Here is a 15,363-nt window from a genome sequence, read left to right on the forward strand (position 1 = left end):
TTTGACTACAGGTTAACAAGTCGTTAGCTCGGTTGTAACCCGAGGTGCATGACTGTGTTCAGTGTGTGTGTGTGTGACTTCTGTCCCTCTTCCCACCCCAGGACACCCTGTGTCCCTGCCAGCTGATCCTGGACGGTGAAGGTCTGTCGCGGGTCGCCCAGACCGCCCAAGCCCTGCTGGACCTCCCTGTGTCAGGACCCCGCCGCGCTGCTGCCCCAACCGGGCTGCCCCAACAACTGCCTGCTCAGAAGCTTACCAGCACCCAGTAGTTATCATTACAGGATGAAATATAATGCAGTCTGCTGTGTGGGAGTCTGCTGTGTGGGAGAGTGTTTTCTTTCATTCTTTGCCCATGTCGGTTTGTGGTCTAAACATCTGCATTTTAATACAAGTTCCCCATAAGACTCAACTACACTGTCACATTGAAGAATAAAATCTCAGGAAACTGTCCATGTTTGTATTTATTTTAGGTTTTGTATATGTGTTACTGTATTTGTCTACAGAGGGCCTCATTTCAACACAGACCTCCTGAGTTGCTAGAAGTTGTGATGTGCCACATCACAATCAAACCTGCTGTTCTCAGAAAACATTAGAGAGAGGAGGGGAGGGGGGGGGGAATAATGTTCCCCTTTAATTAATCATCTGTTGCTTGAATCATGAACCAATCACCAGTGGAGACTAATTAACAATCAGCAGTAATTGGTCCGTCGCACACTCCCGATGGCAGAACTGGTCTGCAGACTGATCACATCCCTTGTATAAGACGCATACCGTGTACACAGCACGCACACATTCTCTCTCTCGCTCTCTCTCCCCCTCTCTCTCTCTTCTCTCTCTGTCTCTCGCTCTCTTCTCTCGCTCTCTTCTCTCCTCTCTTCTCTCTCGCGTCTCTCGCTCTCTCTCTCTCTCTCTCTGTGTCTCTCTACATTTCTCATCTCATATGTATATACTGTACTCGATACCATCTACTGCATCTTGCCTATGCCGTTCTGTACCATCACTCATTCATATATCTTTATGTACATATTCTTTATCCCTTTACACTTTTGTATAAGGTAGTAGTTTTGGAATTGTTAGGTTAGATTACTCGTTGGTTATTACTGTATTGTCGAAACTAGAAGCCCAAGCATTTCGCTACACTCTCATTAACATCTGCTAACCATGTGCATGTGACAAATAAATTTGATTTGATTTGGTGTCTCTGTGTGTGTCTCTCAGTCCCCACTCTGTGTTGGGGGAGAGAGAGCGAGAGAGACCGAGATAAGAGCCTGTCTATTCCTCTCACGTCCCAGGCGGAAGCCCCCACGAGAGCCGGCTTGTTGCTCGTAAGCACCGTATCGGGGAGTGGAGTGTCTCGCTGACATTTATCGGCTGTAATTGAAGCCGTGAATGAACCCCCGTGCCCACGCTCAAGCGTCATGGAAACAGGGTACTGCGGTCCAAACTGATTTGTGTTAGGAAACTACGTCATACTGATAATAATACAGATTTAGGATAGGGATATCATTCGATTTAGGATAGGGATATCGTTAGATTTAGGATAGGGATATCATTCGATTTAGGATAGGGATATCGTTAGATTTAGGATAGGGATATCGTTAGATTTAGGATAGGGATATCGTTAGATTTAGGATAGGGATATCGTTAGATTTAGGATAGGGATATCGTTAGATTTAGGATAGGGATATCGTTAGATTTAGGATAGGGATATCGTTAGATTTAGGATAGGGATATCGTTCGATTTAGGATAGGGATATCGTTCGATTTAGGATAGGGATATCGTTCGATTTAGGATAGGGATATCGTTAGTATCTTGTCTGGTGCTCTATCCTTTTGAAAAGTTTATTAAAGATGGAACAAGGTGTTGTAGGTCAGATAGGGGTCAAATACGAGGTCGCACAAGATATCCTTAGTGCTTCTTAAGTTTCATTCGGCTGAATCTTTACTGAATACATGAACAAAAAATCCTATGAGCATGGGAAGACATGAGCATGGGAAGATATGAGCATGAAGATATGAGCATGGGAAGACATGAGCATGAAGATATGAGCATGGGAAGACATGAGCATGAAGATATGAGCATGGGAAGACATGAGCATGAAGATATGAGCATGGGAAGACATGAGCATGGGAAGATATGAGCATGAAGATATGAGCATGAAGACATGAGCATGGGAAGATATGAGCATGAAGATATGAGCATGGGAAGATATGAGCATGAAGATATGAGCATGGGAAGACATGAACATGGGAAGACATGAGCATGAAGATATGAGCATGGGAAGACATGAACATGGGAAGACATGAGCATGGGAAGATATGAGCATGAAGATATGAGCATGGGAAGATATGAGCATGAAAATATGAGCATGGGAAGATATGAGCATGAAGATATGAGCATGGGAAGATATGAGCATGAAAATATGAGCATGGGAAGATATGAGCATGAAGATATGAGCATGGGAAGATATGAGCATGAAGATATGAGCATGGGAAGATAAGAGCATGAAGACATGAACATGGGAAGACATGAGCATGGGAAGATATGAGCATGAAGATATGAACATGGGAAGACATGAGCATGAAGACATGAGCATGGGAAGACGAGCATGGGAAGATATTATAAACGGCTGTATTGTTCAATAACAAACTATTTTACTCGTGTACATTTTGGCAAAAGTGGATTATTAGCTTTTCAAAACATGGAACTTCAAAAATTAAATCACAATTAAATTGTACGATGTTGTGTGTAAAATTGCAAACGAACTGTAGTTCGATGTTGTGGTTTATGTAAATCTCCAAAATAACTGCCAAAATAAAGGAAACACTTGAGTAAACGAGGGATACAAAAGTATATTAAAATCAGGTGCTTCCACACGGGTGTGGTCCCTGAGGTAAGGAATTAACATCCCATCATGCTTAGGGTCATGTATGATCTATTCCGAGGTGATTTGATGCGGTTCTGGCTCGTAGTTGCCCAGCGCCCTATTAGGACACCTTGCCGTTTCCTTTACTCTGGCAGTTACCTGTATATGGTCCATTCAAGCCAGATCTCATACAGGTCTGTTGTGTATGTTGTGTAGGCTTAGTGTGTGTTATTCACCTTCCATAGACAGGCTAGCTGGCTCTGACTTGGTTGAGTTGTGTATGTTAGGGGTGAAGCCTCACACAGGGACCCTCTGATCCAGAATCTGAAGGGGTGTAGGACCTAGGGAGGCAGGGAGAATCTGAAGGGGTGTAGGGCCTCGGGGGGGACAGGGAGAATCTAAAGGGGTGTAGGGCCCAGGGGGGGACAGGGAGAATCTAAAGGGGTGTAGGGCCTCGGGGGGGAAAGGGAGAATCTGAAGGGGTGTAGGACCTAGGGAGGCAGGGAGAATCTGAAGGGGTGTAGGGCCTCGGGGGTGCAGGGAGAATCTGGGGGGGTGTAGGGCCTCGGGCGGCAGGGAGAATCTGAAGGGGTGTAGGGCCCAGGGGGGGAAAGGGAGAATCTGAAGGGGTGTAGGGCCTCGGGGGGGACAGGGAGAATCTAAAGGGGTGTAGGGCCCAGGGGGGGACAGGGAGAATCTAAAGGGGTGTAGGGCCTCGGGGGGGAAAGGGAGAATCTGAAGGGGTGTAGGACCTAGGGAGGCAAGGAGAATCTGAAGGGGTGTAGGGCCTCGGGGGTGCAGGGAGAATCTGGGGGGGTGTAGGGCCTCGGGCGGCAGGGAGAATCTGAAGGGGTGTAGGACCTAGGGAGGCAGGGAGAATCTGAAGGGGTGTAGGGCCTCGGGGGGGACAGGGAGAATCTAAAGGGGTGTAGGGCCCAGGGGGGGACAGGGAGAATCTAAAGGGGTGTAGGGCCTCGGGGGGGAAAGGGAGAATCTGAAGGGGTGTAGGACCTAGGGAGGCAGGGAGAATCTGAAGGGGTGTAGGGCCTCGGGGGTGCAGGGAGAATCTGGGGGGGTGTAGGGCCTCGGGCGGCAGGGAGAATCTGAAGGGGTGTAGGGCCCAGGGGGGGAAAGGGAGAATCTGAAGGGGTGTAGGACCTAGGGAGGCAGGGAGAATCTGAAGGGGTGTAGGGCCCAGGGGGGCAGGGAGAATCTGAAGGGGTGTAGGGCCCAGGGGGGCAGGGAGAATCTGAAGGGGTGTAGGGCCTCGGGGGTGCAGGGAGAATCTGGGGGGGTGTAGGGCCTCGGGGGTGCAGGGAGAATCTGGGGGGGTGTAGGGCCTCGGGCGGCAGGGAGAATCTGAAGGGGTGTAGGGCCCAGGGGGGGAAAGGGAGAATCTGAAGGGGTGTAGGGCCTCGGGGGGGACAGGGAGAATCTAAAGGGGTGTAGGGCCCAGGGGGGGACAGGGAGAATCTAAAGGGGTGTAGGGCCTCGGGGGGGAAAGGGAGAATCTGAAGGGGTGTAGGACCTAGGGAGGCAGGGAGAATCTGAAGGGGTGTAGGGCCTCGGGGGTGCAGGGAGAATCTGGGGGGGTGTAGGGCCTCGGGCGGCAGGGAGAATCTGAAGGGGTGTAGGACCTAGGGAGGCAGGGAGAATCTGAAGGGGTGTAGGGCCTCGGGGGGGACAGGGAGAATCTAAAGGGGTGTAGGGCCCAGGGGGGGACAGGGAGAATCTAAAGGGGTGTAGGGCCTCGGGGGGGAAAGGGAGAATCTGAAGGGGTGTAGGACCTAGGGAGGCAGGGAGAATCTGAAGGGGTGTAGGGCCTCGGGGGTGCAGGGAGAATCTGGGGGGGTGTAGGGCCTCGGGCGGCAGGGAGAATCTGAAGGGGTGTAGGGCCCAGGGGGGGAAAGGGAGAATCTGAAGGGGTGTAGGACCTAGGGAGGCAGGGAGAATCTGAAGGGGTGTAGGGCCCAGGGGGGCAGGGAGAATCTGAAGGGGTGTAGGGCCCAGGGGGGCAGGGAGAATCTGAAGGGGTGTAGGGCCTCGGGGGTGCAGGGAGAATCTGGGGGGGTGTAGGGCCTCGGGGGTGCAGGGAGAATCTGGGGGGGTGTAGGGCCTCGGGCGGCAGGGAGAATCTGAAGGGGTGTAGGACCTAGGGAGGCAGGGAGAATCTGAAGGGGTGTAGGGCCCAGGGGGGGACAGGGAGAATCTAAAGGGGTGTAGGGCCTCGGGGGGGAAAGGGAGAATCTGAAGGGGTGTAGGACCTAGGGAGGCAGGGAGAATCTGAAGGGGTGTAGGGCCTCGGGGGTGCAGGGAGAATCTGGGGGGGTGTAGGGCCTCGGGCGGCAGGGTGAATCTGAAGGGGTGTAGGGCCGAGGGGGGGAAAGGGAGAATCTGAAGGGGTGTAGGACCTAGGGAGGCAGGGAGAATCTGAAGGGGTGTAGGGCCCAGGGGGGCAGGGAGAATCTGAAGGGGTGTAGGGCCCAGGGGGGCAGGGAGAATCTGAAGGGGTGTAGGGCCTCGGGGGTGCAGGGAGAATCTGGGGGGGTGTAGGGCCTCGGGGGTGCAGGGAGAATCTGGGGGGGTGTAGGGCCTCGGGGTGCAGGGAGAATCTGAAGGGGTGTAGGGCCTATGGGTCATGGAGAATCTGAAGGGGTGTAGGGCCTCGGCGGGGCAGGGAGAATCTGGGGGGGGTGTAGGACCTCGGGGGGCAGGGAGAATCTGAAGAGGTGCAGGGCCTAGGGACCCACCCCCAATCCCACACCTGGACAAAGAAAGGACAGACAGACACTTATTTGTAAGACTCAGATACACTGATGTTTGTAAGATAGATGTATATAAAAGAGGAGAGAACTGAATAGACGTGTATATAATATATGTATATATAAAAGAGAACTGAACCTCTATCTTGTGGTGTATTCACATGATGCCATGTTTTCCTCTGGCATCATCCTGATAATGCTGTACTGGGTCCTCTCTGTGAACTGAAACAACAGGGAAAAGCTGGTTAGCTTTATAGCTTAAACGTAAAGAGACTAGATCACATACTGAGTGAAAAGGAGTACAGGTAGTTCCTGGGTGGTGTGTGTGTGTGTTCTGACGGTTCCTGTCTTTGCTGCTGCTGCTGCCGTCTCATGTTGTCTCTGTGAACTATAGGAGAATGAGACTGCTGCAAGCTGAGATGAGCCAGTTGCCATCTGTGCTGTACAGAAACACCAAAGCCCCATCGATCAACACCTAGTTATACTGAGGGGAAACGGAGAAGTAGCCTACCTAGTTATACTGAGGGTAAATGGAGAAGTAGCCTACCTAGTTATACTGAGGGGAAACAGGGAAGTAGCCTACCTAGTTATACTGAGGGGAAACAGGGAAGTAGCCTACCTAGTTATACTGAGGGGAAACAGGGAAGTAGCCTACCTAGTTATACTGAGGGGAAACGGAGAAGTAGCCTACCTCGTTATACTGAGGGGAAATGGAGAAGTAGCCTACCTAGTTATACTGAGGGGAAATGGAGAAGTAGCCTACCTAGTTATACTGAGGGGAAACAGGGAAGTAGCCTACCTAGTTATACTGAGGGGAAACGGAGAAGTAGCCTACCTCGTTATACTGAGGGGAAACAGGGAAGTAGCCTACCTAGTTATACTGAGGGGAAACGGAGAAGTAGCCTACCTCGTTATACTGAGGGGAAATGGAGAAGTAGCCTACCTAGTTATACTGAGGGGAAATGGAGAAGTAGCCTACCTAGTTATACTGAGGGGAAACGGAGAAGTAGCCTACCTCATTATACTGAGGGGAAACAGGGAAGTAGCCTACCTAGTTATACTGAGGGGAAACGGAGAAGTAGCCTACCTCGTTATACTGAGGGGAAACGGAGAAGGAGCCTACCTAGTTATACTGAGGGGAAACGGAGAAGTAGCCTACCTAGTTATACTGAGGGGAAATGGAGAAGTAGCCTACCTAGTTATACTGAGGGGAAATGGAGAAGTAGCCTACCTCGTTATACTGAGGGGAAACGGAGAAGTAGCCTACCTCGTTATACTGAGGGGAAACAGGGAAGTAGCCTACCTAGTTATACTGAGGGGAAACGGAGAAGTAGCCTACCTCGTTATACTGAGGGGAAACGGAGAAGTAGCCTACCTAGTTATACTGAGGGGAAACGGAGAAGTAGCCTACCTAGTTATACTGAGGGGAAATGGAGAAGTAGCCTACCTAGTTATACTGAGGGGAAATGGAGAAGTAGCCTACCTCGTTATACTGAGGGGAAACGGAGAAGTAGCCTACCTAGTTATACTGAGGGGAAATGGAGAAGTAGCCTACCTCGTTATACTGAGGGGAAACGGAGAAGTAGCCTACCTGTGTGAAGCAGTGCGGTCAGATGGGGCACGATTGCTGCTGCCTCATGAATCTCTGTTTCTAGGAGAGAAAGGTGAAAGAATACTGAATACCTGTATAACGAGGCAGATACATGTCTCTCACACTGTCTCTCACACTGTCTCTCACACTGTCTCTCTCACTGTCTCTCTCACTGTCTCTCACACTGTCTCTCACACTGTCTCTCACACTGTCTCTCTCACTGTCTCTCACACTGTCTCTCACACTGTCTCTCACACTGTCTCTCACACTGTCTCTCTCACTGTCTCTCACACTGTCTCTCACACTGTCTCTCACACTGTCTCTCACACTGTCTCTCTCACACTGTCTCTCACACTGTCTCTCTCACACTGTCTCTCTCACGTTTTCTCTCTCACGCTTTCTCTCTCACACACAAAAACTTTGATATAACACTCGCTGACTCTTCAGACGAGGGTTTGTCAAACCCTGGTATGGATTGTTTGCATTGTTCTGAGGGGGTCTTATTTCAGTGAGGTCATCGAAGCTGAGGAAGCCTGGGATTGGGTGACGGTAAAGGACCACTTGACAGAGGGTGGGGTGTCGAGGGAGAGGGACGTCGCCGTGGAAACTATTGCCGAAACCATCAGGGTGAGGCCTCTCCTGCGGCCTGTAGAAGAGAGGCGTCTGCTGCAGGACCTGAGGAGAATTCATGGGAAAAGTATGAGATAAGGGTGGCAGGTAGCCTAATGGTTAGAGCATTGAGCTGACAAGATCCCTGAGCTGACAAATCAAATCAAATTTATTTGTCACATACACATGGTTAGCAGATGTTAATGCGAGTGTAGCGAAATTCTTGTGCTTCTAGTTCCGACAATGCAGTAATAACCAACGAGTAATCTAACCTAACAATTCCAAAACTACTACCTTATACACACAAGTGTAAAGGGATAAAGAATATGTACATAAAGATATATGAATGAGTGATGGTACAGAACGGCATAGGCAAGGTGCAGTAGATTGTATAGAGTACAGTATATACATATGAGATGAGTATGTAAACAAAGTGGCATAGTTAAAGTGGCTAGTGATACATGTATTACATAAAGATGCAGTAGATGATATAGAGTACAGTATATACATATGAGAAATGTAGGGTATGTAAACATTATATTAAGTAGCATTGTTTAAAGTGGCTAGTGATATATTTTTACATCAATTCCCATTATTAAAGTGGCTGGAGTTGAGTCAGTGTGTTGGCAGCAGCCACTCATTGTTAGTGGTGTCTGTTTAACAGTCTGATGGCCTTGAGATAGAAGCTGTTTTTCAGTCTCTCGGTCCCTGCTTTGATGCACCTGTACTGACCTCGCCTCCTGGATGATAGCGGAGTGAACAGGCAGTGGCTCGGGTGGTTGTTATCCTTGATGAACTTTATGGCCTTCCTGTGACATCGGGTGGTGTAGGTGTCCTGGAGGGCAGGTAGTTTGCCCCTGGTGATGCGTTGTGCAGACCTCACTACCCTCTGGAGAGCCTTACGGTTGTGGGTGGAGCAGTTGCCGTACCAGGCAGTGATACAGCCCGACAGGATGCTCTCAATTGTGCATCTGTAGAAGTTTGTGAGTGCTTTTGGTGACGAGCCGAATTTCTTCAGCCTCCTGAGGTTGAAGAGGTGCTGCTGCGCCTTCTTCACGACGCTGTCTGTGTGGGTGGACCAATTCAGTCTGTCCATGATGTGTACGCCAAGGAACTTAAAACTTACCACCCTCTCCACTACTGTCCCGTCGATGTGGATAGGGGGGTGTTCCCTCTGCTGTTTCCTGAAGTCCACAATCATCTCCTTAGTTTTGTTGACGTTGAGTGTGAGGTTATTTTCCTGACACCACACTCCGAGGGCCCTCACCTCCTCCCTGTAGGCCGTCTCGTCGTTGTTGGTAATCAAGCCTACCACTGTAGTGTCGTTCGCAAACTTGATGATTGAGTTGGAGGTGTGCATGGCCACGCAGTCATGGGTGAACAGAGAGTACAGGAGAGGGCTCAGAACGCACCCTTGTGGGGCCCCAGTGTTGAGGATCAGCGGGGTGGAGATGTTGTTACCTACCCTCACCACCTGGGGGCAGCCCGTCAGGAAGTCCAGTACCCAGTTGCACAGGGCGGGGTTGAGACCCAGGGTCTCGAGCTTGGTGACGAGTTTGGAGGGTACTATGTTGTTAAATGCTGAGCTGTAGTCAATGAACAGCATTCTTCCTCTTGTCCAGATGGGTTAGGGCAGTGTGCAGTGTGGTTGCGATTGCGTCGTCTGTGGACCTATTTGGGCGGCAAGCAAATTGGAGTGGGTCTAGGGTGTCAGGTAGGGTGGAGGTGATATGGTCCTTGACTAGTCTCTCAAAGCACTTCATCATGACGGAAGTGAGTGCTACGGGGCGGTAGTCGTTTAGCTCAGTTACCTTAGCTTTTTTGAGAACAGGGACAATGGTGGCCCTCTTGAAGCATGTGGGAACAGCAGACTGGGATAAGGATTGATTGAATATGTCTGTAAACACACCAGCCAGCTGGTCTGCGCATGCTCTGAGGACGCGGCTGGGGATGCCGTATGGTCCTGCAGCCTTGCGAGGGTTAACACGTTTAAATGTTTTACACACCTCGGCTGGAGTGAAGGAGAGTCCGCAGGTTTTGGTTGCGGGACGTGTCAGTGGCACTGACAAGGTACAAATCTGTCGTTCTGCCCCTGAGCAAGGCAGTTAACCCACTGTGCCCCGGGCGCCGAAGACGTGGATGGTAATTAAGGCCGCCCCCCCCCGCTCCTCTCTGATTCAGAGGTTGGGTTAAATGCGGAAGACACATGTAAGTTGAATGCATTCAGTTGTACAACTGACTAGGTATCCACCTTTCCCTAGATCTCAGTAATATTTTTAAAAATATATATATTAACAACAACAGATTAAATGGATTTTGGCCAAGGGATCTGTGGAATACATTTAGAGTGTGGAATACAATACAGTGTAGTATTATTAATCTACAATGTATCTTCTTCAACCTGGGCAACATGGGCCTGGGAGGCTCAAAGAAGTATTGCTATCCACAGTAAAAAATGTTCAGCTCAATAATTATTGTATTCCCCAAGATCATTTTTAAAACATAAATGCAGTGTAATTTAAACTTTAAATCTGCAAAGTTATTTTTGTTTCATGATGAAATTTGTAGGATAGCAGAATATTGGGATAGCGGATAGCCTAGTGGTTACAGTGTTAGACTAGTAACCAAAAGGTTGCTGGATCGAATCCCGGAGCTGACAAAGTAAAAATCTGTCGTTCTGCCCCTGAACAAGGCAGTTAAGGATCTGCCCCTTTTTTCCCATTTTCGCCTAAAATGACCCAAATCAAGCTGCCTATATCTCAGGCCCTGAAGTTAATAGTGGTGTAATAGCCTACAGTTCTCTGGACATTTTGTTTGAATTATTACCGAAAAGCCTCATGTTTTACCTGTACTGCGTACCCCTGCTATTTATTTCGCCGTACCGCCTTACTTTCACCTCTGGTTGCAGTGTTTCAATCTCATCATGGACAACTTAAGCTACTTTACAACTATTTAACATGTTAGGTAAATTCTTCCCCCTACCTTTAAAACTCTTAATTAAGGATACGCCCCCTTTTTTCCCCTTCAATTTTTGCCTAAAATGACATACCCAGATCTAACTGCCTGTAACTCAGGACCTGAAGCAAGGATATGCATATTATTGGTACAATTTTAAAGGAAACACTTTGAAGTTTGTGGAAATATGATGAAATGTGAAAGGAATGTAGGAGAATATAACAGAATAGATCTGGTAAAAGATCATACAAAGAAAAGAAAAAACATTCTTTGTACCTTCATCTTTGAAATGCAAGAGAAAGGCCATAATGTATTATTCCAGCCCAGGTGCAATTTATATTTTGGCCACTAGATGGGAGAAGTGTATGCGCAACGTTTTAGACTGATCCAATGAACCATTGTATTTCTGTTAAAATTTTTGTATCAAGACTGCCCAAATGTGCCTAATTTGTTAATTAATAACTTCATGTTCAAAACTGTGCACTCTCCTCAAACAATAGCATGGTATTATTTCACTGTAATAGCTACTGTAAATTGGACAGTGCAGTTAGATTAACAAGAGTTTAAGCTTTCTGCCAATATCAGATATGTCTATGTCCTGGGAAATGTTCTTGCTACTTACAACCTCATGCTAATCGCATTAGCCTACGTTAGCTCAACTGTCCCATGGAAGGGACAACGAACCCGAAGAAGTTTTTTAACCCACTGTTCCCCAGTAGACCGTCATTGTAAATAAGAATTTGTTCTTAACTGACTTGCCTAGTTAAATAAAAAAATAAAAACATCTATGCCCCATGACAAATGTGTAAAATTGCAAAATTGCATGAAATGAGCTGGAAAACGTCATTTTAAAATGTTCCTTCCTAAGGCCTGAGACTTGGTTCATCCAGCCATGCACTGCTGAAGTCATAGTAAAATTCCTATGCTATTTTTACCTCACTCGAGTTGTGTTCTGATTATGAGGGGGGTCCCTGATGAATTTCCTCTAACTAAAAGGGTCTCCCCCGGTCCTGGTAGTTTGACAATCCCTCTTCATTACATCCTCCAAGCTTACATTTTCCTTTTCATGCTTGGGACAATTCTCTTTTTGTTACTGGACTGTAGAGTGCCATGGGTTGGCTGCAGTGGTATGCTGGGGTGGTTCTATCATCGTTTGGACTGGCCTGTCCTACCTCCTTCTAAGGCTGTCTGTAGCCAGGGTTCCGACAGAGGCCTGACCACACAGACGACAATGGGTTCACAACACAATATACAGGAGATAAGATGAGCATCAACATCCTGAAAACAAACCTCTTTTTAGGGTCTGTTTAAGACGTCAATCAATCAAGTTCACAACACAAGTAAAATAAAACTTCTTGGCCGTTAGTCAATCATCGTTTTTCAATGAGTTCAAAGCAGGTGAATGCATCCAAGTGGTATTTACGACTTCACAACGGGTACATTCCCAACCTCGCACTTGGTGGTATTTACGACTTCACAACGGGTACATTCCCACCTCGCACTTGGTGGTATTTACGACTTCACAACGGGTACATTCCCAACCTCGCACTTGGTGGTATTTACAACTTCACAACGGGTACATTCCCAACCTCGCACTTGGTGGTATTTACGATTTCACAACGGGTACATTCCCAACCTCGCACTTGGTGGTATTTACGACTTCACAACGGGTACATTCCCACCTCGCACTTGGTGGTATTTACGATTTCACAACGGGTACATTCCCAACCTCGCACTTGGTGGTATTTACAACTTCACAACGGGTACATTCCCAACCTCGCACTTGGTGGTATTTACGACTTCACAACGGGTACATTCCCACCTCGCACTTGGTGGTATTTACGATTTCACAACGGGTACATTCCCACCTCGCACTTGGTGGTATTTACGATTTCACAACGGGTACATTCCCAACCTCGCACTTGGTGGTATTTACGACTTCACAACGGGTACATTCCCACCTCGCACTTGGTGGTATTTACGACTTCACAACGGGTACATTCCCACCTCGCACTTGGTGGTATTTATGACTTCACAACGGGTACATTCCCAACCTCGCACTTGGTGGTATTTACAACTTCACAACGGGTACATTCCCAACCTCGCACTTGGTGGTATTTACGACTTCACAACGGGTACATTCCCAACCTCGCACTTGGTGGTATTTACGACTTCACAACGGGTACATTCCCACCTCGCACTTGGTGGTATTTACGACTTCACAACGGGTACATTCCCACCTCGCACTTGGTGGTATTTACGACTTCACAACGGGTACATTCCCAACCTCGCACTTGGTGGTATTTACGACTTCACAACGGGTACATTCCCAACCTCGCACTTGGTGGTATTTACGACTTCACAACGGGTACATTCCCAACCTCGCACTTGGTGGTATTTACGACTTCACAACGGGTACATTCCCACCTCGCACTTGGTGGTATTTACGACTTCACAACGGGTACATTCCCAAACTCGCACTTGGTGGTATTTACGACTTCACAACGGGTACATTCCCAACCTCGCACTTGGTGGTATTTACGACTTCACAACGGGAACATTCCCAACATCGCACTTGGTGGTATTTACGACTTCACAACGGGTACATTCCCACCTCGCACTTGGCTACAAAAGGAGCAATAGAAGTATCTCACTGAATAAGACTAAAGTTGTGTTCGAATACCATACTGTACATACTGTAATCTACATACTTAATGAGTATATACCATATACTATTAGTGTATTTTAGTATACTGTAAACTTACGGTATCGTACTAGTGCTTCGCCTGTCTACGGGAAGTTGATGCTGTTGCTATGCAACCTCTTGCTAGCTTGTTAGCATAACAAATTACAAGCTAGACATTTTCAGATTTTGGATGTGTTCGTAAATTCAATCTGGAGTGCCAGAGTGCGCTCTGGGTGTTTGTAAATCCAGAGCGGTGTCAGATTGTCTGTAAGTAAATTCAGAGTGTTTTTGCTCTCGGAGAGTTCAGTGTTTTTGCTCTCGGAGAGTTCAGTGTTTTTGCCCTCGGAGAGTTCAGAGTGCACACTGGATGCTCTAGCTGATGGGGGTTGATCTCAACCGCAGTCAAGCACCCAAGCTCACTGGCTAATGTTGGCTAGCTACTTCTAGACACAAATAAGAGAACAGCTCACTCTGACGATTTTACTCACCCTAGCAGAGCTGATTTGGCTGTTTATGTTATCTAGAGCGTTAGTATCTGTGCTGCTGGCAACAATTTAATTACACTTTTTTTGCCGATGTTTACTGACATGGGCCATATTCAACGGGTGTTGAGTGTTGAGCATTCGTAAATTCATCAGATATTCTGTGCTTTGGCACACTCACACGAGAGTGCTCTGAAATCGGAGTAGATAGCCAGAATTAACAAAGTCCATTAACGCACAACGACTATACCACTTAACTAAGAATGATGCGAATAATCAAGTCAATAATTATTGGGTAGTTAGTAAGATAGCAGATAGTTAATATACTGCCTGGCATGTTCGATGTATTAATAGCCAATTAACATTAGGTAACTAGCCGTCGTGTCTTTGGCATCTTTAAAAGTGAAAACTGTTATTTTATCAAGTAAATTCTCTGTAATTATTATTACGTGATTAAACTAATCATGCAAATGTAATTAACTAGGAAGTCGGGGCACCAAGGAAAATCTTCAGATTACAAACTTATAATTTTCCGAATATAACTCTTCAGATATTTTAATATCCGTCTTTTTTTAGTCTTCTAATTAATGAATTATTATTTACGTCAGTCTCATTCCAAATGTTTGGATTGTTGGTTATCGGCACGAACCCAGCCTTTACTATAAATCATCCATACACCAATTGGCTTAATAATTTATTTACTAACTAACTAAATAATCACAGAAATGCATAAACAAACAGTAGATATGTTACTAACAAGGATAGGGAAGATTCCCTAGTGGGCTAAACCGATATGATGGCTTGGTGGACAAAGGGAAGGGGGTGTGGACAAAGGGAAGTGGGTGTGGACTGGGAAGGGGGTGTGGACAAAGGGAAGTGGGTGTGGACTGAGAAGGGGGTGTGGACAAAGGGAAGTGGGTGTGGACAACGGGAAGTGGTTGTGGACTGAGAAGGGGGTGTGGACAAAGGGAAGGGGGTGTGGACAAAGGGAAGTGGGTGTGGACTGAGAAAGAAGCGGAAAAGACAAAAGGGATCCCTACACACAGTTTATAATTATATTAATTGAAATGCTAATCCTTTGCACATGAACGCTCACTCATTTGGGAATAATTGCAATCGATACATATTTACACCCATGTTTCTTTGTGATCTTTACTGTTGGAATCCAGTCCTTCTGCTGGAGAGTTCATCCGAGTCTCTCCCTCTCTTTCTGTTTCCCTGGAGATCAAAGCCTTTCCTGGTTAGGCTGGATACTTCAGAGTACCATTCAGAGATGTTCTCATAGAATAGATGTTTCAGTGGTTGTCTGTATTCTCGTCCCAGATTTACATAATTTCTAGCTGCAGACTAGTAATTAGTATCTAAGATTTGCTCTTATTCTGTAGGGATCGATAGTCTCAGAGTTTAACCC

At 47.2% G+C, this 15,363-nt stretch overlaps 1 protein-coding gene across 2 annotated transcripts in view; it reads left to right on the forward strand.

Annotated features, from left to right (window-relative positions):
• Positions 1-450, forward strand: part of lrch4 (leucine-rich repeats and calponin homology (CH) domain containing 4) — a 53,134-nt gene extending 52,684 nt beyond the window's left edge. For both annotated transcript variants that reach the window (XM_031832585.1, XM_031832587.1), the window contains exon 17: positions 102-450. In XM_031832585.1, the coding sequence (XP_031688445.1) occupies positions 102-269 (168 nt within the window). In that variant the 3' untranslated portion in view covers positions 270-450. The remainder of the gene's footprint in view (positions 1-101) is intronic.
• Positions 451-15,363: the final 14,913 nt, after the last annotated feature.

This window comes from Oncorhynchus kisutch, linkage group LG9, assembly GCF_002021735.2.
Source record: "Oncorhynchus kisutch isolate 150728-3 linkage group LG9, Okis_V2, whole genome shotgun sequence".
In the NCBI taxonomy this organism is placed as follows: domain Eukaryota; kingdom Metazoa; phylum Chordata; class Actinopteri; order Salmoniformes; family Salmonidae; genus Oncorhynchus; species Oncorhynchus kisutch.